Below are 24,171 nucleotides of genomic sequence, written 5' to 3' on the forward strand. Positions count from 1 at the left end.
TCAATTCCCCCCCCCCTCCAGCGCCTGTATTTTTGTCAGCACATTATTAAATATTTTCAAAATATTATTCATAAGTGTGTTAATAGACCGACAACTTAATGCTACTGATGTTATCATTTTCACTGTCAGACCTGGGATCACATTCATGCACACTGTACCTGCAAGTAGATTTTTTTTTGTGTGTGTAAATGCCTGTGTTACTGTGTAGATACTTACGTTATTGTGTGTTACACACATTCCCTGAGAAGGTACCCTTAAACTTATGTCTATTTTTATCTTTTTCTCCTATGCTAAAACAATCTGAATGTAAATCTACATGGTGCCAACGGAGAATGCCAAACTGTGTTTCATTGTTCTTGTAACAGTGACTATAAAGACCTATTCTATTCTATACCAAAAGGATTTATCCCTCTGGGGCTAAAAAGAAAAAAGAGAAGCGTGAAGTAATGTTTCCATGAATACATATCAGTAATGTAAGATCAACAGAATTATCAAACAAACCTTCAATTCAATCAAGATATGGTCAGCTTGGGTGATGTCAAATTCTATTTAAGGCCCCACAAAACCACAGCTAAGCTCTCGTTTGGCTTCACAGTTCTTTTTCTTTAGCAATTTTTTTTTTTGATATGTTTAAGATATGAACCAGCCATAAAAAACTAATAAGAATCATTTCACACTATGTGGCACCACTGCATTAAGTTTAAGTTGAGAGCTTATCAGGCAAATAGAAATATTTAGCCTTGATTTCGTAAGAAAACCTTTATTGTGAAAGTTGAAGTGGTTTAAGTTCCGCTGTCGTTGCGCATCTTGACGCAGGTAAACACCGGACAGAAGGGAGGACATATGGAATGACATCATACTGAGTGAATCAGCCCGCTGCAGTACGTCAGTGAGCAACAAGACCGAGCATGCAGCAGCGAAAATTAAAGAGAGGCCAGAGCAGGGAAGAGGCGCACTATTAGACAGTGATACACATGAACACATAACAACGGGGTTTCTAATAACGACTAATTTATTAAAATACTCTAATTAGACACAATACGAGTATGTTTTTTTGGAAAATAATAAGTAGTTATCTGGTTAGTGGAATAGGCCGGGATTTTAGCAGGAGGTTTGACGCAGGATAGGAATGGACAGCACTTTCAGCGACTTTTGTCGTTCTTGCATTTTCAAAATGAGTTCCCTGACCGGGAATCGAACCCGGGCCGCGGCGGTGAGAGCGCCGAATCCTAACCACTAGACCACCAGGGACCATAGACAACCTTTGTTGGCGCTTTCAGAATCGTGCATATAATGTTGATATCGTCAGCCAGATGGAGGCTTAGAATGAACATGTTTTGAACATGTGTTGAATATGAGCTTGAATATGAGCTTCTGGTTTGCTCCAAAGTTTAGGTGTAGGTACAGCAGAGATAAGATCTCATCAGTGCTCTAATCTGCTACTCTGTGCGACCAGACGCATCTGGTCATCTGACCTGAATGCTATTCTGAGAGTCTACATGGTTAAAAGATCAAAAAGGTAAGGAGTTGCTGGTAGAAACAGGCTCTAATAACAACATTTATTTGTTTCTGTGGACAAGTACTGATCATAAAAAAATACACAGTATGGAGACATCCGAGTAGACCCTCGTGTCTTCTCGGATCTTCCCATGCAGTCCTCCACACTCTGCTCTTGGATATTATGATCGAAGTTTAAATAAGGACGACAGTATCCATAAGGTCCATGCCTTAGATGCTAGTGAGGATTTGGACAGTAGGATATTTCGTTTTCTGCATAAATCCGGTTAAAAGAGCCAAGGAGTTCATAATTAGAATTTCATATGTGCTCAAAGGCGTACAAAGTTGACATTGTTTGAAAAATGAGTTCCCTGACCGGGAATCGAACCCGGGCCGCGGCGGTGAGAGCGCCGAATCCTAACCACTAGACCACCAGGGACGGTGAAAGATAAGATAAGATAAGATAAGATAAGATAATTCTTTATTGTCATTGCACAGTCATACATAGTACAGTAGTACAATGAAATTGGAAAAACTGTCCTACGTCGGTACTACATATAACACAACACGACACGATATGACACATCACAACGCAACACAAACAACACAACACAGTATATTAACTTAGAAATAAAAAAGAAGAATAAGTGTTATGTGTATTGCACACTGTTATTATTGCACATTAATTATTATTGCACCTTGTTATAAATATAAATATTATTATTGTTATTGTTTTAAACATTGTTACCTCCCCTAAAAAAGTCCAGGCAGGTAGCCAATCAGGTCAGCTATTTGCATTGATTAGGGCTATTGCCCTGTTGTAAAAGCTGTCCTTGAGTCTGTTTGTTCGGGACCTCAGCAGCCTGAACCTCCTGCCAGACGGCAGCAGCTTAAACACCCGGTGTCCTGGGTGTGTACAGTCTCGTAGGATGCTGCGTGCCCTCTTGAGACAGCGAGTGCTGTACAGGTCCTTCAGGGAGGGAAGAGGATGTCCAATGATTTTTGGGCCATATTGATGACCCTCTGGAGTGCCTTTCTGTGTGCTGTGGTGCAGCTGGAGAACCATACACCGATGCAATATGTCAGCACACTTTCAGTGGAGCAGCGGTAGAAGACGGTCAGCAGCTCCTTCTTCAGGTCCATTTTTCTGAGGATTCTCAGAAAGTGGAGACGCTGTTGGGCCTTCTTTAAGACCGCAGAGGTGTTAGAGCTCCATTGGAGGTCTGTGTCTATGTGCACACCCAGAAACTTGAAACTGGAGACCCTTTCCACGCACTCCCGTTGATGCTGACAAGCTGCAGCTCGGACTTCCTCCTTCTGAAGTCAACTACCAGTTCTTTTGTCTTGGTGGTATTGAGGTCCAGGTTGTTATCTACACACCAATCTGACAGCCTCTGAACTTCAGCTCTGTACGCCGTCTCATCTCCCCTGAGATGAGCCCCCTGTGGTGGTATCATCTGCAAACTTGATGACTGCGTTGTCTGGGTGGGTACTAACACAGTCATGTGTGTACAGAGTGTACAGTAGGGGACTCAGTACACAGCCTTGTGGAGAGCCGGTGTTGAGGCTGAGGGCTGAGGAAAGATGAGGCCCCACTCTAACTCTCTGTACACGGTCTGACAGGAAGTCTCTGATCCAGCGGCAGGTGGTAGAAGGAAGTCCGATTTCCAGCAGTTTAACTATTAGTCTGTCCGGGAGTATCGTATTGAAAGCAGAGCTAAAGTCAACAAAGAGCAGCCTGGCGTAACGGCCCTGCACTTCCAGGTGAGATATGGTGGTGTGAGCGTTGTAGCAATGGCATCTTCAGTTGATCTGTTAGCTCTGTATGCGAACTGGAGTGGGTCGAGTGTGGGTGGCAGGCAGGACATGATGTGACGTCGGACCAGTTTCTCAAAGCACTTCATTATAACAGGTGTTAGAGCAACTGGTCGGTAGTCGTTGAGGCTGCTAATGTTAATGTACGCTTTGGCAGTGGGACAATTGTGGCTGACTTTAGGCACGGCGGGATGCAGGACTGGGACAGTGAAGTGTTGAAGATCTTAGTGAAGACCCCAGCCAGCTGGTCTGCACACTCTTTTAGGACCTTTGCGGTTACCCCATCTGGTCCGGCGGCCTTCCTGGGGTTCACTGCCCTCAGTGTGCGCCTCACCTCATATTCCTGCACTATGAGGCTTGGGCTGCTGCTGCTGTCCGATGTTTTGCTGCTGCTGCCTCTGGTCCCTTCACCTCAAAGCGTGCGAAGAAGTGGTTCAGCTCCTCCGAAGCTCCGCATTGCCCTCAGTCAACGTGGTATTGCAAGGTTTGTAGTTGGTTAAGTGCTGAACTCCTTGCCATACCTGTCGTGAGTTGTTGGTGCTGAAGTGGTCTTCGATCCTTCTCTTGTACGCTGCCTTGGCTTCTCTGATGCCTCTTTTCAACTCAGATCTGGCTGCACTGTACTGCACACCATCACCGGATCTAAAAGCGGCGTCACGTTGCTTCAGCAGGACCTGGACCTCTTTAGTCATCCAGGGTTTCTGGTTGGAATACACCCGGAGACGTTTGTCCACAGTGACACTGTTGACACAGAAGTTAATATATGAGAGCACTGATGTTGTGTGCTCTTCGAGGTCCTGATGTTCAAACACGCTCCAGTCCGTGTTTTCAAAACAGTCCTGCAGCTGATGTGATGCACCTTCTGGCCAGGTTTTCTGGAAAGGATACAAATCCCACACCTGAGTGCAGAAGCATATGATAATTGTTTTATCTCAGATAAGATAAGATAGACCTAGTCCCACACATGGGAAATTTTTGGTCACGGCAGGAAGTACAAGAGCAGAAAAAAATAAAAAAATTAAGAGAAAAAGGAGAATATATTAAGATAAAGAGAATAACATACTATATAAAATAGAAAGAATACTGCATATAATAGAATAAGTACTATAAAAGAAATAAAAATAGAAATGCCAAGTAGAATAAAACACTACAAATAGAATTAAATACTTTGTTACATGGGGAAAATTGCACTTGGTTGGTGCCATTTATGGGCTCAAATTGTGGTCATAAATATTTTGTGCTGGTAAATCAAATGCATAATTTTGAACTAAGTTTTGTAACCTTGTAAACCAAAATATGTAAGAATTTTATGTTTGTGCATCTACAGATGAGAATTTGTGTGTGTGTAAAAAAGATTTGTGTTTGTAGATTAGAAATAGGATTATTACTTTAGGATTCTTTTAACACAAAGTCAGGGCTGAACCGGGCCCATTGCTGTGAGTCACAGTGCGCAGCATAAAGGCCCTCTCACAGCGGACGCACCATGTGCTGCTAATGCTAACTGCTAACTAAGAGCCAAGGATCCAGAATGTGGCGCTGCCTGCTGAGCTCTGTGGCAGCTCTACGTGTACTAGATGCGCCTGCTCCTTGCCGTTTCTATCTCTGACTTTATGTCATTTACAAGAGTTTGTGTTGTTTTATCTTCAAATGTTCAATAAAAACATTTATCGCTAATTCATAACGAAGAAAGCTTTGTAACTATCCCCACTAGTGAAGACTGTGTCATTTCCACAACAATGCTTTCCCCCCAAGGTCTGCAGCGCTGTCAAAAAGGCTCTGGAGTGGCCCATACTGGAGGCAGTGTTGCCAACTCCTCAGTAAGGAAAATCGCTATTGGCAGTCCAAAAAATCGCTACAAGTCGCTAAATGACCTCATCGCCTAATTTGCATAATTGGTCATCAATTGAACATTTTTAACCATACTGTTGTTAACAAACCACATTAGGAATCTAAATGGACCAAAAACAGACAGTAGAAATAAACAGTTGCAATGTGAAAAAACGATGGGGACTAGTCTGCTCCTAATTCAGGCTGATTGTTTTTGTGTGTGTGTGTGTGTGTGTGTGTGTGTGTGTGTGTGTGTGTGTGTGTGTGTGTGTGTGTTTTTCAGGCATCTCTCCAAACACACAGGCTGTGCTGGCTCACAGAACTAGTGGCTCATCCTCATTTTCGTCAAGATTCTCTATGGCAGGTTCAGCAACTGTAGCACTTGACTTAAATGAGTAAGCACCTGATGTGCCAAAAAGCTGCAAAACATTATCAGGCAGCTGGTGCTCATAGCAAGCCTCACCAGACAGCTTCAGTCCATATCGGATGCACAGGATGGAGTTAAGGCTCTGCAAGGACATTTCTAAGTTTGCTTTTTACCACACTCATCTGGCTGAATACTCTCTCAACTTCAGCATTTGAGTGTGGCAAGGACAACACAGACACAGCAGCCATGGCAAGTTCTTAAAACGGGTTGATATCAGCTGCATCCCTGTACTTCCAAATCTCACTCTAGAAGTCTATTGTGTTTTTTGTCTCATTCCATTTCCTAAGATGGATGGTATGCCATTGGTGGACAATCTTATCTATCACTTCAGGGGAGAAGCCAAAGAGTTTAGCAATTTTTTCTATTTCTTCTTGTTGTGCTTTAGAGTTTCCTCCACATTGAAAACTGACATGTACTGCAATGCTTCAATGTTGTCAGGCAGTCTCACCCTCAACTCATTAGTGAGGGATATGGTAAAGGCTACACACTGCTTTCTGATATTTTTTTCATCCTCAGGCGCAAGGTGCAACTCAGCTGCTTTTGACTCAAAAAAGGTAACCAAGGTATGGTTTGGAACTGATGTATCCCTCTATTGGCTCTTTGAGTACATCAACATTTGCCAGTGGATTCAGCACCCTGCTGCTCACAGACTTGATCAGGCTTACCAAGATGTAAAGTAGTTTAAGAGATCTACCTGTTCTTCTTCAAAAGCCTTGATGGCGGTCTGTACCTCTCCCAGCAATGACTTCAGAAAAGACATGTACAAGATATTTTGAGGATCATTGTACATGGAGTGTAAAACTTCAGTCATGTAGCAATGTTCACTGGACTTGCTGACTGCAAAATGCAGCCTAAGGTCATCCCACTGGTCCAAACTGCGTGAAACCACAGGTTCAATGGAGAGCCAACGTGTGGCACACACCTTTGTTATCTGTAAAGGTTTCTCCTCACAGGTGATGGTCTCATAAATGGCCTTGTAGACCTCCCTGCGCTTTGGAGACACTAAACCAAGTACTCCACACTACGGGGTATGGTGTCATTGGAAGCATGACTTACAGCAAGCTGCAGAGAGTGGCATACACAGCGAATAAGAACAAGATCTTTGAGGCCATACTCCTCCTTCAGCTCTTTATGGACCCCATTGTTAATCCCTGTCATCACAGGTGCATTGTCGGTCCCTATCCCCAAGAGTTTGTCTTTTTTAAGACAACACTTCTCAAGGAAAGCCACAACAACACGAGCTATAGATCTGGCATCTCCTCCCTCCAACTCAACAAGCCCTAGAAAATTGAACACAATTGTCTGCTTGGTGTCACTAAAGTACCTTATGACAACCCCCAGGTACTTAGAATTCACCAGTGTGTGAATGTGTGTGTGAATGGGTGGATGACTGGATATGTAAAGCGCTTTGGGGTCCTTAGGGACTAGTAAAGCGCTATATAAATACAGGCCATTTACCAGGCCATTTAGAAACACTTATATCTGTGGACTCATCGAGGAGGAGGCTGAAACGCTGATTACCCACATCTGCAACCAACTTTTTCAGAAAGAATGGTGCCAGAACACCATTAATCATTTCTGTGCACTTTGTCCTGTGCATTTTGAAATGGGTAGCGGCAGTGGAGTCTGAGAAAGCAGCTCTACATGCCTCTCCAATATGATCACATGCCAGCATGGAACAGTGTTCAGCGATAGCTTTATTAAAGAATAATAAACTTTTTGCAGAGTCACTTTTTTTAGTAATAAACGGCAGTTTCATTTGGGTGGAACTGTTATAAGGCTTTGCCTTTTGAGTATGTTTTTTGTGTTAGCATGTGTTTTTTCACATCACTCAGTTTGGCATAGAAATCAGCCTTGCAATACAGGCAGTATGCAAGAGTATCATCTCCAATAAACGGCTTCGACCAGCCCTTAAATTCAGGGTTTGATTCCCACTCTTTTCTGTATTTTTGAGTGTACAGTTTAGACTGAGACTTGATGAGCTAGCTAGCTATTTGTTTAGCTTATGTCACAGAGAGGCTCACACACAGTGGAGGAAGTGAGTAAGTGACTGTGTTGGAATGATGTTTTAGTGCATTGATTTAGTTTAGACAAAGAAAAATGTACATTTACTGCTGTGGCTTCGTTCATGCGCGATTCATTTGCAGTTTGGATGCTGTCGCGAGTTCAAATATTGAGGGAGGGCACAAAACAACACTGGTCCAGAAGAATTAAGTCAAACAATGATTTATTGAGCACACACATGGGAAGATGTATACTGCAGCACCAGCATCGATCTTCCCCGAACAGCTCAGTTCAGAATGGTTTCATTCATCAGGGTTACGCCCCCCTCATGGCGTGATTACAGATTAAAAATACATTGTTTACAGTCAATGGTACATCTTGTACATCTTTAATGGCTATAAACAGACAAAGTGCAACAGGTTACAAAAAGAAGCAGAAGACATTTGGGCCTTCGCTCAGGCCTGTTACTAGATTTATGTGTATTGTAAGCATGCATGCAGTCAACCTTCTATGTTCTCATCTCCCTCAGCATGTATCACCTGGACAATCGCACCAGTGAAGCTTAAGATCCTTTTGGATGGAACATCAACTCCAAATAAGCACAAATATGCAATGTGTATAGAATGATCATAACTAAACCTGTAAATAGAAAAGGTTAATGTGATGACAAACATCTTCAATGCAATATGAACCCTGTAAGAAATATTACTTATAAAATAATGCTGTAAAACATGTTATTAATGCAATTATAATAATGCAGGTTATATGGCAGCAATAAAAGAATTTCTGAATCTCCACAATGCGTAGGGGTGAACATCTCCTGCTCTGACAGCAGCTGGGGGCGGCTGCTGCGTGAGGACTATCCGCCGCCTGTGAGCGCTTTGGCATGGGCGCTGCCCACGGCAGCACCCGCTGTTTGTTGGTTTCATGTCAAAAAGTCGTCATAAGTCTCCAATAACACCAGCAAAAGTCGCTAAGAGGGTCTGAAAACTCGCTAAATATAGCGACAAAGTCGCTAAGTTGGCAACACTGACTGGAGGTCTCTGTATAAGCACGTAAACATGTGACACAAAAATCACTGAACTTGGACACGCACAGACTGTTTTCCTTCGTGGTGATGAAGGAAAACTCTGGGTTGGCATGTAAAAGGCCATTTATTCTTCCAGGACCTGAAGCTCAGTAAAGCACCCCTCCAACAGCCAAACCCATCTGTTCTCTGATTGGATTGCTAAATTTGTGATTGACATGACATTGACCAATCAGCTGAAATGAAGAAAAATCGGGTCAAAATTTGTACTTGTAAGCTGAGAGTCACGCACAGCCAGGGAACCTGAGCGCAGAGTTTTACACATAGTGTTTTGCTTTGTATTTGTACACAGACCTTAACAAAAAAATTGTAACTCGTGTAAATATTTTTTGCAAACACAAATCGTTTTTACACACACACAAATTCTCATCTGTAGATGCACAAACATAAAATTTTCACATATTTTGGTTTACAAGGTTACAAAACCCAGTTCACAATTACACATTTGATTTACAAGTACAAAATATTTATGACCACAATTTGAGCCCATATGACAGCAGTAGGGAGGAAAGACCTGTGAAATCTCTTTGTCCCACATCGTGGGTCCCGCAGCCTGCCACTGAAGAAACTGCTCAATGCTGTCAGAGTCTCCTGCATGGGGTGGGAGATGTTGTTCAATAGGGATGACAGCTTAGCCATCATGTCACTCACCACCTCCACTGGGTCCAGAGGGCATCCTAGAACAGAGCTGGCCCTTTGGATCAGCCTGTTCAGTCTCTTTCTGTCCCAAACTACACTGCCCCCATCAGTGATGAAGCCAACTATTACTTAGTCGTCAGAGAACTTCTGTAGGAAGCACTGGGTGGAGTTGTGGGAGAAGTCTGCAGTGTAGATGGTGAAGAGGAATGGAGTCAGAACTGTTCCATGTGAGGCCCCCGTACTACAGACGACCCTGTCCGACACACAGCCCTGAGTTATCACATACTGTGGTCGGTCAGGTAGTCCAGTATCTATGTGATGGTCTAGGTGATGGTCCACTCCTATGTTCTCCAGCTTGTCCTTCAGAACTGTGGGAAGAATGGTGCTAAAGGCACTGGATAAATCAATGAACATGATTTTCACAGTGCTCCCAGCGGTCTCCAGGTGAGAGAGGGACTGATGTAGGAGGTGAATGACAGTCATCCACTCCGGTGCCACAGCAGGTTGGTAGGCAAACTGAAGTGGGTCCAGTGATGAGCTCAGCAGGGGCAGAAGCTGTGCCAGGAGCAGCCGCTCCACTTATGTCCAAGATATTGGAATTAATTACCTGCATACAATTTTTTTTTTTTGTATTTTTTGTATTTTATTTAAATTTTTTTTTTTTTTAGAAATTTCGGGTTAAACATGCTAAGAATTTAGCATTTTTTACGTTGAAGAAAAATTGTTTCCTTTATTTATTTATTTATTCATGTTTATGAATTGAAAAACTTTTAACCAAACTCTAAAACTCCTCCTTTATTTGTTGTTGGAGTTTTAAAAAAAATTATGTTCAACTGTAAAACATGTTAGGCTTTTCGTGATGTCAGTGACCGCTACTATTTTTATCGGTTTTTGGCAGTCTGCTTTTATCCAAACAGCAACGAGTTAAGTGGCACATGACAATATCAGCCAATTAAAAAGCCTAGCCGAACGAAATGGGCGCGGCCTGTTAGAGATGGCGGTGGGGGCTCTCGTGCAGGGGGTACGAGCCAAGCGGTTGGTTGGTTGGTTGGTTGGTCGGTCGATGGGGGAGACAACAACAAGCTAGACACCATGAGGGTCCCCGAAACACTGATTTGGGCCGCTTTTCTCATCCAGAAGGTGAGAGAGACTGCGTCTGTTTCCTCGAAAACTGTCCTTCAGTGCGTCTTTGTCGGGTAGCAGCCTGCGGTTAACAAACACGGATTTGGGTTTTTATTTCCCTGCGGCTTTCCGGGAACGTTAGCATGGATGCTATGTCTGTTAGCTTGCAGAGATTTCTGTGGGCCCTGGAAACCCATACATTACTCACCTTTTGATGCAGCATTAATAAAGGAGGATTAGTGCCGATTCACCTCACCTGAAACCGACACTGGGTTTATCTTCACAGTTGTTACGAGACAGTGAATCTGATGTTAACCACTGACAACTTAGACTGCGGTAGTGCTGTAAAAATATGGCAACGCGTCTGAAAGAGTTTAAGAGTGAAATATTTCATGTCACTGCCAGAAACAATATAACTGAGTGAGCCAAACTATAACAAATTTGAAAAGGTTTTTCTGTTTTGTGTTCAGTGAAAAAACTATTCATATGGCTAAAGATTGTCATGTGGAAGGAGGAAGAAAGAAAGAAAGAAGAGACATTAGAGAAAAAGTGTTTAAAAGCCTTAAATCTAACTTCAAGTACATTGCAGAAACCCTGATTGTTTTATACACTGAAGGCTGTAGTTTGTAGTGTTGCTGAGCTTTATTATGCATACAAGGGTTTATCATATTGTGTGCACCCCGTTTATATGTAGAAGAGTATACAAAAACCAAGTAAAAGGGTTACAAATAGTTTAATCATAGCTTCAAAAAGGCTTTGGGGAATTTTTATACCGTCTCAAATTGATGCAGACAGCGAAACATCAACATTTATAGGGCTGCTAGAATTAAAGCTCAACTCTGTGATATAAAAATTAACTTTTTTTTGGATATGTGGGATGATCCAGGAATTGTTTTTATGTTGACAGGTGGTGGGAGAGTATGGCATGGCCCATTTCAGTGACAAGGGCAAGAGCAAAGGAAAGGATTACTGCATATTCTTCAACTCCCAGTGGGCACGTTTACCTCAGGATCTCAATAAGGCGGTAAGTCACTAACCAAGGGGGTTAACCAAACACTGTAAAAATTCAGATTGCTTAAAGGCCACACAGTGCAATGAGGCCAAGCCTCAGTGTACAACATCTTTTCTTAGGAAGACAGGATGCTGAAATGTAATCTCCACTTTTATTGCCTGTTTCGAGTCGAGCAGCTATTTTCTGAACCATATCCAATCACTGGAGAGCTTTTATGAATATAAGAATATAGTAGGCTGTAGTAATAGATGCAACAAGAAATAAATACAAGAATTACAGTTTCTAGGTCATACTCACACGAGGGTTTTATTTTTGGATATAGGTGTATAATGAGAAACAAAAAAATAGTCTTTTAGAAGTACAAGGATTTTTATGGCAAGGCTGCCTGTTTTACACTAAATGAGGAAGCTTCTTTGTTCCATTAAAGAATAATAAACAGTACGTAATGATTAAAACAACCAACATCTCTAATTACTGTATTTTTAAACCTCTGACAGTATTTCTAAACCTTTTGTTTCACAGTCGCGTCTCCAGATCTATGACTTGACAACATCGGTCCTGTGCTCACCCTCTGAGGTCCCAGAGGGAGGCTTCCCGAACCGCATCCCCATGGTGATGAGGGGGAACTGCACTTTCTATGAAAAAGTTCGCCTGGCCCAGATTAATGGTGCCAAGGGCCTGCTCATCGTCAGCAAGGACAGACTGGTGAGACAGCTGTTCACAGCTATTCTGTGTCAGAATTAAATAGGTTTTTTGGTCCATGACAAATCAGAAATGTGCTTTGTTTTTGTTTTTTCCCTACAGACACCACCAGCAGGAAACAAGACTCAGTATGAAGAGATTGACATTCCTGTGGCACTGCTCAGCTACTCTGATATGTTGGATATAAGCAAGGTGAGAAGTCAGCCACTGGACAGTAAATTACTGATTACCTTCGGAGTGAAACCGATGTTTCTCTTCTCACTTTAGAAGCTCTACACCTGGCCTTATTATCCCTTTTCTAATTTTGTGTCACTGGATGCTTTAATATGTGTACCTTGTTGTATCAGGGTAAACTCCCTTTCATCTGTAATTCTTCATGGTACAGATTCAAGAAAGTGCTGGAAGCATTTCTCAGAGATTTTGCTCCCTATTGACATGATGGTGTCACACAGTTCCTGCAGAATTGTTAACTCCATGTCCACGATGAGAATCTCTTATTGTACCACATCGTAAAGGTGCTGTGCTGGATTGAGATCTGGTGACTGCAGAGTCCATTTGAGTACAGTGAACTGATTTACATATTCAGGGAACTACTTAGAGATGGTTTAAGCTTTGATACACGGCACATGGCGCGCTATCCAGGTGGAAGCAACTGGTTAAATGCTCCTTTTAAGACAGATTTTTTTTTCAGTGCAGTGGAAAATGTTGAAGTTTATTTAAAACTGAGCACCATGACAGAGACTCTTGTAGTAATCCATCACTTCAGTCCAGTGTTATGCACTGAATTGGGCTTAATAATCACAATATCAGAGTTAATTTACTTTGAAGTAGGCTAAATTAGGATTCATTTAATATAAATTAAGTAGCACTTCCTTATTCTTTGGCATGTTTTATTTATTTTTGAAGGTTGACATCTGGCAGATCTAATGCTGTTTCTTACTTCTACAGACCTTTGGTAAAGGACAGCTGGTTGCCATGTACGCACCCAACGAGCCAGTGTTAGACTATAACATGGTGATCATCTTCTTGATGGCAGTAGGAACGGTGGCTATTGGGGGCTACTGGGCCGGCAGCAGAGACAGCAAGAAGTAAGTTTACTGGTCCCATAAAAGTGCTTCTGTGGAAGTGATTCAGTGGAAAATCCCACAGTGTCAGAGTTTCAGCTGTACTGCAGTATGACAGCCAGAGTATTCAGACTTTTTGAAAAAAGTGAAAGTTAAAAAATGATTTTGGTCTGGGTTGAACAAAACTGCATTAAGTGATACAAAAATACAGTGATGCAAGTATTGGGTAACAAAGAAATTCCTTCAGCGAGTGCAAACGATGCATTTAGTCTCAGCTGCTAAATTTACATTAGAGATATTTCATCAGGAGAGGCTCCAGAGAACATTGGTCAGAGTTTTCCTGGCAACAAAATACGAGTGCATGATTGCAAAAGACTTTCCTTTTGGGTGACTATGAGTGCTTCTCTTCTTTTCAAACCAAGCAATCTGCATCTTACCGCTGCGACTCCATAAAGGGCAGCACTGTTTATTTGAGTATGGGTGACTCATTGGCTTAAGCCAATCTGAGTCCATTCTTTTGGAGTTTTCTGAGGTGAAGGAGGGCAGAGTGAGATGGGGTCGCTGACGCACAGCACCGCAGAGAAAAAAACATTTGGGATCATGAGTGCATGTTTTCAACTCCGGATGGAAGTGAATGCCAGCCAGCTGACCAAATGACCATAAATATAGACTTTTGATGGCAATGTGTTTATCCCATGTGTTTTGGTAAATCACTAAACATTGGACCATAATCTGCAATCTAAAATGTGAAAGACAAAACCCCAGAGCAAATGTGTGCATAGAGTTACTCACTGTTGCTTGTCCTCCTGCAGACGGTACATGAAGCACAAGCGGGACGACAGTGCCGAGAAGCAAGAGGAGGAGACCGTAGACGTAACCCCGATCATGATTTGTGTGTTTGTCGTCATGTGCTGCAACATGCTGGTGCTACTCTACTTTTTCTACGACCACCTGGGTACGATGCAGATACACACGAAGTGTACACAGAATATAACCGCTGCTATACTAGTCGTGCTGAAGGAAACCTTTAAAAGATAAGAAGAAACCGTTAGATCAGAAGCACTTTTATGGGGCCAGTAAATGATGGTGGTTTCAGTTCCTTCTGCCCAGTATTCATTAGTGTGTTGGGGGCGGTTAGCCTCTCAAAGCCTTTAATTTGTCCTTATTCACTGTGGCTTGGCATCACTCAGTAGGGATTTTCTCTGGATTGAGGTTGTGCAAAAGATGTGACAAAACCTTAAAAAAACCAGCATTCGCTATGTGCAGAAAAACCACAGAGCAAAACATATTTGAAAAAACCCTCCAAATGTGCCAAAAAAAACCAAACACATAAAGGTGCTTTTGCAATAAGAGTTTGTAGTTTAGAATCAAATGAAGTGATCAATTAGGATGTGCTTATTTTTACAGTGTGTCAGAATCAGAAAAATGGTTCCAGAGCAGCTGATTTAGTTCAAGCCTGCAGCTTTGAACTGGATCTTACAGGTTTCCTCGTTTTTCTTGACTGAAACACATGTATGGATAAATCCTGGACTTACGAGGCATTTATTGTCAAATTTTTAAACTAATTTAAACTTCAGATTTCCCCTCACCACATAGCAAGTTTATATTCTTTTTATCCTACAGTATGCTACAGTATGCAGTAGCTTACTCAGATTAGGGACACTTGTCCTCCTGCTGCCCAATGCTCACACTGTGCTTAATGATCTGGGCCAAAGGATGCTTACATTTATCTTGGCAGCAGCTCCTCTCTCACACTCACTCTCTGATTTACTAAAACAATGTTGCAGAGCCTGGTGAGTTTTATGAGTTCTTGGATTTTGTGACTTGATTTGGAAAGCGGTGGAACGCTTTCCTTCCAGAGTGATTTTTAAAGAGGGAAGTGCAGTTCCTTGTTTGGAGGGATACGATACATGCATACTCTGCCTGAGTCTAACTGAACCGCGCCCGGGCACAGCACGTTAATTATGTTAGTCAAACAAGCTGGACTTGAGTGCTTAAACACACTCAGGCTCATCCTGAGTACATCCTTGATAACAGCTCATTTACACGTTTGTGCAGCATAGTTTTCGACAGCTGAGGTTCGTCGTGTCCCAGTGTTTTATATGCGGAGCCAGCAGATAGAAACAAGTAAAATGCTGGCACTTTTTCCCCTCCTGGGTCCATGCTACTTGTTGTGGTCAGTTTTCTTTAGAGGCAAACATAACTGTCTCACATTTTTCTGTTTTTGTTTTTAACTTATTTACATGTTTCTGAATCTCATTTCTGATACTTTAGGCAAACTTCCTTCAGGAATTTACTGATATTTGGGGGTCCTTAAATTAATAATATGGTTATTATTTCCTATATTGTTGTTCTCTTGCTGATAAATTTAAAAGCTGAGTTGAAAAATTAGACAAAAATGCACAGGAGGAATCACTGGCGCTGAACAGGCGTAGACGTAGTTTTTTTCCTGAGGTGGAACTCCCCAGTAAGTTCTCATAAAGTCCGCTGGCTTGTTAATCCTGTTGTTGTGCAGTCTCACTTTGTCCATAATGATAGAAGGCTCGCTATCAGTGTCTTAAGCCTTTAACCTTGTTGCCTCTTTCCTCCTTAAAAAACTAGCTTAAATAAGTAGAATAAATATTTTGCTAACAAAATAAAAAGACAATACGACAAAGCAAGTGTTTACTTAAGGTAAAAAACAAATAATAGAAAGGAGCTCAATTAAATAAAATCAATTAAATGAGCTAAATGAATAAAAATTAAAATGCAATACAGTAGAATAGGTTGTTAATAAAAAAAAGAAGGGTGAAGAAATTAAAAAAATAAATGCACATCACACACAGGTGCAACAAGAAAATACACGAAATGAGTAAAACAGGATTTCTGGTTAAAAGGTCTGAGCTTCTAAACTAATCTTATTAAATAAATTGAGATAATCACCTCTCCATTTAGCTCCAGGGTAAACTGAGATTCTTCAGAGATCATTTCCTCTCGCAGAGCTGCCTGTTGTCCGGCATTAAGCTGCAGCAGAGTCAAACCCTGCTGAGTGTAAAGAATGGCTGCACTGATAAAGAGCTCAATGGCTGAGATAACATTTCCCCTTTAAACAGATTAAAAAGCTGCTGAAAGCTGCGGATGGCAATAATGTACAACAGGGAAAGCAATACCACTATTCAGGCATTTAAGGAAGAGGGATGCCAAAGAAGCGGGTTTGCTCAGCTTCTGTCTGCTGTTTCTTCACCGTTTAGCTATTTGGGTCATCAGGATCTTCTGTTTGGCCTCCTCTGTTGGCCTGTACAGCTGCCTGTGGCCGTTCGTCAGGAGACTTCCTTTCTGCAAGTGCAGGTAAGTCCTCAGGTCATATTAGTAGGTGTGATGATGCTTTAAACAGCATTACATTTGTTTGTTTGTTTTTCTCTCCATTCATGTATGTTTTCTATGTCTGGTCGAGGTGCAACTTGATGATTTGCATTCAATCAGATATTAGTCAGGGTGTATATATATTTGATCACTCCACCCTGGAAACGGAACAGCTCATAAAAATACTTACAAGCTCAAACTTACCACAGCATGATGAGTATATGGTTTAGGAACCTTTTGTTAAAAAAAATTTTTTTCAGCAATGTGGATTCAGCAGTTGTTTCCTGTTTCTTCTGTACACCCATTTTTTATTTATTTATTTATTTTTTTTTAGACCAAATGATACATGGTTAACATAATTATCTGCAGATAATGTTAATAAAAACACTCCTTAGTTGCATGTCATGCTTAACAGTGACTGTATTTCTGTGAGAGAAAGTGCTGTGGTGTAGTGGCTGACATCTGACCCATGTTTTGAAAAAAAGGATCCCGGAGAACAACCTGCCGTACCTGCACAAGCGGCCGCAGATCCGCATGCTGCTGCTGGCGGCCCTCTGCATCGGTGTCAGCATCATCTGGATGGTGTTTCGCAACGAAGATCAGTGAGTGCACAACACAAAATTTAAAAAACAAATTAATTCATTCTTTTACAGCTACAGACCAAGGCGCCGCTGGGCTTCACAGTCAGAGAAGAAAAGGTCAAATTCACCAGCTTGTAGCGATTAAAGGTGGAATAATCATGAGAGGCGAAAAATGAGGTCGGGTACAAAGTTAAACTTGAGGTGAATGGGAGTAAGGAATACTATTGCTTGACATGTGTAGCAGTAGTCTGGGTCTAAGCTTTCAGCTTAGATGAGAATTGGCTCGCATTAGAAAGTTAACTTAACCATAAACTGTGACTAAATATTTCATAGTAGATACCTTATCACATAATCCAGAAGTGTCACCACTCGGACTTCTTCAGCTTTTTGAGAAAGGAATTATTATTGTGGGCTTCTCCAGAGGTCCAAATCTTGTGGTTTAAAATTCAGAGTGACCCCGTAGGTGCTATATTTGGGGGAAAACAATTTCACTTTCACTTGGAAATATGCTTTGCTGAAGTATCAAAGGTGTTGAAGCTGTTGGTTTCGTACAGGCTGTGCTGCACACTTTCTTCCAGCATCCAAGAATTTTGGTTTGAGGGCAGAATTTTTGTGGGTGTGTGTGTCGGGTGGCGTAAAGTCTGTGTGTAATGACGCCTTTGATGTACATGATATGGTGATGGTGCTGGTTGACTAACACTGGTGTTACGTGTCTTCCAGGTGGGCGTGGGTGTTACAGGACGCCCTGGGGATCGCCTTCTGTCTCTACATGCTCAAAACAGTCAGGCTGCCCACATTTAAGGTGACAGATCTGAACCACAACACGATTTTTGAAAGGTTTTTAACTGTGTTTGATTGTTTTAATAAAAGTTTTGTCTGAAACTTTGGTTATAAACTGATTTCTTTTGCTCCCTGATGCAGGCTTGCACTTTACTAATGACGGTCCTGTTCGTCTATGATGTTTTCTTCGTATTTATTACACCTTCCTTCACAAAGGTATGTCAGGTTGTCACACGTCTCTTTAGTTTAGTTGTTGTCTGCCGTGTTCTTTGTTTTTGTTTTTACTCCTTACCTTTTCTCCACAGAGTGGGCAAAGTATAATGGTGGAGGTAGCGGCTGGTCCCTCTGACTCCTCCACACATGAAAAGGTGAGCCTACGTGGTACACCTCAGTTAAGTCCTCCAAACGCCCCTCTCGGCTCAGTGGTTGATGGTAATGTTAATTTTTGTGTTTTCTCCAGCTTCCCATGGTGCTTAAAGTGCCACGTTTAAACTCCTCCCCCCTGGCTCTTTGTGACCGCCCCTTCTCCCTGCTTGGCTTTGGAGATATCTTAGTACCAGGTATGCAAAGCAAATGTTTTATGATGACACAGTTCACATGCTTTGAAAATAAGAGCAAGGGCTTGTCCACCAGTACGTCTGTCACAGATGACAGATTTTGTCAAAGGATTAAAAAAAATACTAAAAATGGAAGTCTGCTAAGAAAGCTGTGTGAAACACTGCTGTTAGTCTTTCCCTTTGTTCTGAATGCCTCTTTGGTTTTCTTCTCTTAGGTCTGCTGGTTGTGTACTGTCACAGATTTGACATTTTAACACAATCGTACAGGATCTACTTCATGGCCTGTACAGTCGGTACGTATGTGGGCTGTACTCTGTGAAATGCTGATGTTATGATGAGCCTCATTCAGGTGGGAATGACATTGATAAGGGGAAGTTCTTCTCTGTAGTTTAAGTCGTCGTTTTACCCTGAGAAAAATGACCGTGGTGCTTGTAATGTGATAACAGATTGTTAAGACTAGCCAATAGAAAACATCAGCACTTAAGATTTCCTCTCCTGAGGACTTCAGTTTTAGAGCAAAAAAGAGATGATTTCTTTTTCCTGCCAGATCTGGTACAGGCTTTAGGAACAGATGCAAGGAACAAGTCTAGGAACAAAAGACTTCAGTAACTTTTCTGATGGTTGTAGTTCAGTGAGTAAGGTAGAAGCAGGCCAAGGACGACCTGTAAATAATATAGCAGCGGACCAGCTTGCAGAACACCTGCAGGAGCTAAAGCAACTTCTGTCTTTGTCTCTCTCCCGTCAGCTTACGGCATCGGCCTGCTGATCACCTTTGTGGCGCTGGCTGTGATGCAGATGGGTCAGCCGGCGTTACTCTACCTGGTGCCTTGCACTCTGCTCACCAGCCTCAGTATAGCGCTGTGGCGCAGGGAGTTGCCCCAATTCTGGACTGGAAGTGGATTTGTGGTGAATACCAGTTTGATATGACTGCCATACTACGGAAGAAAAAAAAAGACTAAAAAAAAAGCTGCAAAAGAAAAAAAATAACTAGGTTTAAATAACATGCAGACTAAAGTAGAATTTCAAGTTGAGTAACCCCTTTAAATAATTCCATCTGTTCCAACTGCTTCTTTCTGTTTTCACTGTCCCCCTCCTTCCCTCCATCGCTGCTCCTCCATTTATTTATTTATTTATTTATTTATTTTTTAAACTGTGGGTGTGCTCTAGTCTGCTGGTGAGGGCTCAGCTGTCTGTGAATGTCACTGCAGGTCTTCAAACCGGGCTTCATTCTACCATCAAACACCCCGAAGGGTGTACTACGAAGCGAGATTAATGGCTTAGCGAGCTATGTCGAGCCTTAAGTCAGAGTTTTCAGTGTCCTGGGGGTGGCTTTCTTGATCTGAAGCTGTTTAAAACTGGCTGGAAGTGCCACATTTTCACCGATTCTAGATAGATTGAGATTCTCTGCTGGAGCAGGTTTTATACATGCCATGTGCAGATATATACATTTATGTTCCCACAAGGGAAATTATTGTTACAGCAGCAGTATAAAAAGACTAAAATTAGCACTGGAATAAAAAAGTGATTACATACATGGTAGAGCTGTGTTTCACTGTAACCTCCGAAAGAGTGGCAGGAATATGTTAGCATTTATTTTCTAATGCAGAAAATTGTTTTTGTATTTTATTTAAATCTGCTGCCAAGCCTGCTGAAATTCCAGCTTAAATAACACAGATTAGAAAGTCGGTCTGTTTGTTTGTAGTCCATTTATCAGGACTACAAACAAGAATATTAAATCGGTAAAATAACTTTCATCAGATGCCTGCTCTTTATTGTGCTCAGAGCCTGAAGCAGAAAACCCGAGCTAACACAGGAAGCTGAAAACCACTGTCGAGATACCTGTTACCCCTGACTGGGATTTTAGGTGTCGTTGAGCCAGCTAACACAAAGTAAGCCTGGCTTTATGAACTTGCTTCGTAGTACCTCCCTCTGCTCTCTTAACCTTGCTTCATTTCTGCATTGATGATAAAGTAGTGATCACATGAGAAACTCTGACTCCAATAGTGGGGCTGATGTTGATGTAGATTATTTCTGTGTAGCTTGTTGGGGCTAAAAACCTCAGTGGGACATTTCTATTCCTGCGAATACCTCTGAGGGCACAAAGCTTCTTTAGCTGGGGTTAAATTTGTACCTGTGTAGCGTTTGGTTCTGTTTGCCTTCGGCTCTCCTGTAGCTCCTGTCATTAAATTTAGTGTTCAGCCTGGCGCCCTTCAGCCGACTCATGCAGGCTTTTGTTTTCTGTCCCTTGCAGCCTGCCATAGTGCTCGCACCGATCAACTGCACACAAACCGCTGCGCCGCCGACCAAGGAGCCCTCAGCTAAACCAGAGCCACCGACCGCAGAGGAGCAAGCCAGGCAGAGCGAAGACTCCCCCCAGGACCCGCCTCAGGAAACTCCCCCGGTGGAGAGCAATGAAGAGGAAAAAAAACCCAACTGAAATAACATCTAGTACAGCACTTTTCCATTTCACCCTGTTTACTTTGTTCATTTTCTTTCTACAGTTTGTCTGAGTCAGCGGACATTTCATGTACTGATTGCTTGTTTGCACTCGGTGCGAGTGGGAATCTGTGTTTTCTGAAAGTCGGGCTCAGCCGGGCACAGAGGGAATCAAATTGACAAACAGAAACAGTCCCATCACCACCTCCTACTAACGTACAATCTGCACCACCCGAAAGGGGAGTGAAAAGTCAATCTACACTACTCCACTGAGAAAACAATAAATATTTCCACTACACTCAGCTCTGTGCCAACCTAAAGACCCCGTCACGCCAGCAAATAACAGTGCAATGTGTAACCAGACCAGTAACACCAGAGCTAAATAACAGATTAAAAAAATACCCCTCCTGATTTTTGGTTTTCTTTACATTTAAGAAGTAGTTAAAAAAGAAAAAAAAGAAATAGATACAGCTGCCTTAAAAAGCTGAGACTTAAACCTGAGTTTTAAAAAAAAAAATCTTATTTAATAAAAATCTATTTATAATGAGCAGCCTGACACGTTACACATCAGAGAAAAGGGGAAAAAACTTCACATGTGGAGGTTTTAGTTATTCATGATTAAAACAGCTTGTCTAGATAAGAAAAAAGTGATAGTAGTAGTTGCTGTGTAGAATTGCTGGCATCACCTTAAAGGAATACCAGTAATGAATTAATTATTGAGCTGTGAGCAGCATGTTTGACATAACTGAAAACCAACTTTAATGGACTTTGACCAATAAAAATGTATTTGATGACTGATCCATCTCATACAAGTTCAACTAACCTGATGGTGCGAAAAAAGAGAAATGATGAACGATTAGGTGGCAAATGGAAGTTCAGGAAATGGAGCCATTTTTGGCCCTCGGCCCTGAAAGGCTGATAGGGTATTGCTGTCACCACGCCAGGCTGGCAGCGTGGAGACCCACCTTTGTGAAAAAGATAACTTGAGAGTGAAGCGACGCAGGATTTTCAGATTGATAGCACAGGTCCATCTAGTAAAAATCTCAGATGAGTTTGACCTCAAGGTGCTCCTTCTGTTAGTAACGATTATAAAACCTTGCACAGTGTTGAGAACAAAATGCTGAAACTTTTCAGATGACACAGAGAGGTGTGGAAAGATCCTCTGATCCAGTTTGTAGCCACAGTTACTGAGACTCAGACCCAAGTATTTAGCTGTTCATCTTTCTGGTGTGACTGGGCTTTAAAGGTCCTGGCAACACGAGTGCTACACCACGGCCTAAAGGAAACCGGAGCGCAACACACAAAAAAAAACAAAAAAAAGAGAAAAGGAAACAACGCCCACGCTACCTGCTCCCAAGGAAAGACCAACGCTGGCAGAGGATTGTGGTTTCACAACAACCAGATATTTTATTAATCTCAAAAAGTAGCAAGCGGCATGGTGGGAGTGGCCAAAACAACAAACAAAACACTCTAGAAATGAAATAGAATTGACTTGCCTATGATGAGAAACCCAAAAGAAAACACAAGCCTCTTACCTGTCTCCCTAACATCAACAGGAGAAAACGTTTTAAAAGAAAATTGCTTCCCACCCCTACAGCTACCAGATCAACAAGAAAAGGTCTATTTACACTATTTACAATATATACAAGACAACCAAGCTCTTCTCACCACAGAAACTTAGTCACACAGCACAGCACAGCACAGCACAACGCAAGACACAGAGCTAACTGCACAGCTTGTTTGGAAGTAGGAAGTGGGCGGGGCTGCCGGTCTTGACATGTCCCATTTTATAGCCAGCCTCATTCCATGCTTAGCCAATTGTCTGCCTCCACCTGGAACGTACGGCACAAACAACAGAGAGAACGACAAACACACAGCATCATGACCTGGGTCATAACACGAGAAAGCGATGGCAGCAGCTCTGCAGGCCCATCAATTTTCAAGCACTTAATTTGAAACGCACTGAGACTCGAATCCCCCTAAAAAGCCCTTTTGAAGCGTGTGTCCCAGAGTCAGAGCATGAAGCAGCTGAAGAGTTTCATACCCTTTAAAATGTGGTGCTAACCTGGTTGTTGACTGAGCCAAAGCACTTTTGTTATTTTCTCATCAAGCTTTTGTTACATTTTGTGTTTGCATGCTTTTATTTTGATTTTAGCCCGAATATATAACCCAGACTTTGTAAATGTTGCTGAGTGCTGCAGTCTGGATCCCCCGGGTGGCGCTCGTGTTATATTAAGAGTTGGGGGGCGTTGGCCTTACCGTGTCCTCGTCTGGAGTGGGGGGTGGGGGGAGGCTCTGTGTAAACCGTGTGCTGGACTCAAAGTGCTGCAGTTTCATGTGTGAACTGGACAGTATGTGGTTCTGCTTGTTCTTAGTTTGTATTTAAACATTTGCACAATATTTTAACTCATGAACCGGCTTGTTGTCGGCTCATGTGTGTACGTGTATGTTTATGCATAAATATAAGGGTTTAAAGAAACGGAAACCATGGTAACGCTCTACTTGTCCCATATTTGTTCTGCTTTTGTTTGTCTGACCCGGGGGCATCATGTTGGACAGCAGCGTGCTGCGAGTGAGTCCGGCCTCGGTGTCTGAATGTGATTGAACAGTTTTCTGGACGACATCATTCATTCACCAGGATAGTTTGGTGTCACCGAGTGGTTTTTAATGCCTCTAAAGAGGCATATGTATAATAAAGACCCATTGTATTTAATATTAAGCCTGCTGTGTTTCTTATGTCACACTTTTCAAGAGTGATCTACTCTATATACTTTATCTATACTCTATACCCTCACACTGCTGACTCTAAAATAGAATAGAATGCCTTTAATTGTCACTATACACATGTACAATCAGATACAGGGCATGTCCTACTTAGTGCAAACATGTGGGAAAAGAAAGGTGGGTGAGGTGCTCAGTTCTGCAGCACTATATACATATGAACAGTGACTATTCTGGTAAAGATGAGGGTGAGCTGGTGGGCACATGCTCTTAGCACCTTGCCAGGTAGTCTGTCTGGACCGGCAGCCTTCCTGGCGTTCACTGCTATGAACACACATCTGACATTGTGTTCTGTAAAGTGAGTGGATCAGTGCAGGAACCAGGTGAGGATGAGGATGGGAGCAGGGCTGAAGCAGATGAGGGCTGCTGTTGTGGTGTTTCCAAGTGGGCGAAGAAGCAATTTGTCTCCTCTGTCAACACTCAGGTTTTCTGTTTTCACAGCCACTGTGGTTTATAAAGTCGTGTACGCCCTGTCAAACCTTCCATGTGTTGTTGCTG

At 42.2% G+C, this 24,171-nt stretch overlaps 1 protein-coding gene and 2 non-coding genes across 4 annotated transcripts; 1 reads left to right on the plus strand and 2 right to left on the minus strand.

The window, feature by feature from the left end:
* Nucleotides 1-1,179: 1,179 nt before the first annotated feature.
* Nucleotides 1,180-1,251, minus strand: trnae-cuc. Its single transcript has one exon. It is a non-coding gene; the product is annotated as a tRNA-Glu (tRNA).
* Nucleotides 1,252-1,864: 613 nt separating this feature from the next.
* Nucleotides 1,865-1,936, minus strand: trnae-cuc. Its single transcript has one exon. It is a non-coding gene; the product is annotated as a tRNA-Glu (tRNA).
* An 8,346-nt stretch (nucleotides 1,937-10,282) lies between these two features.
* sppl2 (signal peptide peptidase-like 2) lies at nucleotides 10,283-23,605 on the plus strand. Of its 2 annotated transcripts, none has more exons than XR_005609071.1 (15): nucleotides 10,283-10,436; nucleotides 11,326-11,442; nucleotides 11,953-12,135; nucleotides 12,235-12,324; nucleotides 13,081-13,220; nucleotides 14,009-14,151; nucleotides 16,427-16,523; nucleotides 17,024-17,140; nucleotides 17,840-17,921; nucleotides 18,041-18,115; nucleotides 18,205-18,267; nucleotides 18,360-18,459; nucleotides 18,672-18,749; nucleotides 19,202-19,482; nucleotides 20,708-20,840. XR_005609071.1 is itself a non-coding variant. In XM_031731114.2 (15 exons), exons 1-15 carry the CDS (start codon nucleotides 10,389-10,391, stop codon nucleotides 20,891-20,893), a joined length of 1,680 nt encoding a protein of 559 aa, XP_031586974.2. In that variant the 5' UTR covers nucleotides 10,283-10,388; the 3' UTR covers nucleotides 20,894-23,605. The 2 variants fall into 2 exon arrangements, 1 of the variants encoding a protein (XP_031586974.2); XM_031731114.2 differs by having other exon boundaries at nucleotides 19,202-19,362; nucleotides 20,708-23,605.
* The last annotated feature ends 566 nt before the right edge of the window (nucleotides 23,606-24,171 follow it).

The sequence above is a fragment of the Oreochromis aureus genome, linkage group 18 (assembly GCF_013358895.1).
Source record: "Oreochromis aureus strain Israel breed Guangdong linkage group 18, ZZ_aureus, whole genome shotgun sequence".
NCBI classification, from domain to species: Eukaryota; Metazoa; Chordata; class Actinopteri; order Cichliformes; family Cichlidae; genus Oreochromis; species Oreochromis aureus.

What these genes read in the sequence shown, in the direction of transcription:
- sppl2 (XM_031731114.2), top strand. Translation starts at nt 10,389, where the DNA reads ATGAGGGTCCCCGAAACACTGATTTGGGCCGCTTTTCTCATCCAGAAG. An exon ending in CTTCCTTTCTGCAAGTGCAG is followed by an intron (nt 16,524 to 17,023) that starts GTAAGTCCTCAG and finishes TTTGAAAAAAAG; the next exon opens with GATCCCGGAGAACAACCTGC. An exon ending in GGACTGGAAGTGGATTTGTG is followed by an intron (nt 19,363 to 20,707) that starts GTGAATACCAGT and finishes TGTCCCTTGCAG; the next exon opens with CCTGCCATAGTGCTCGCACC.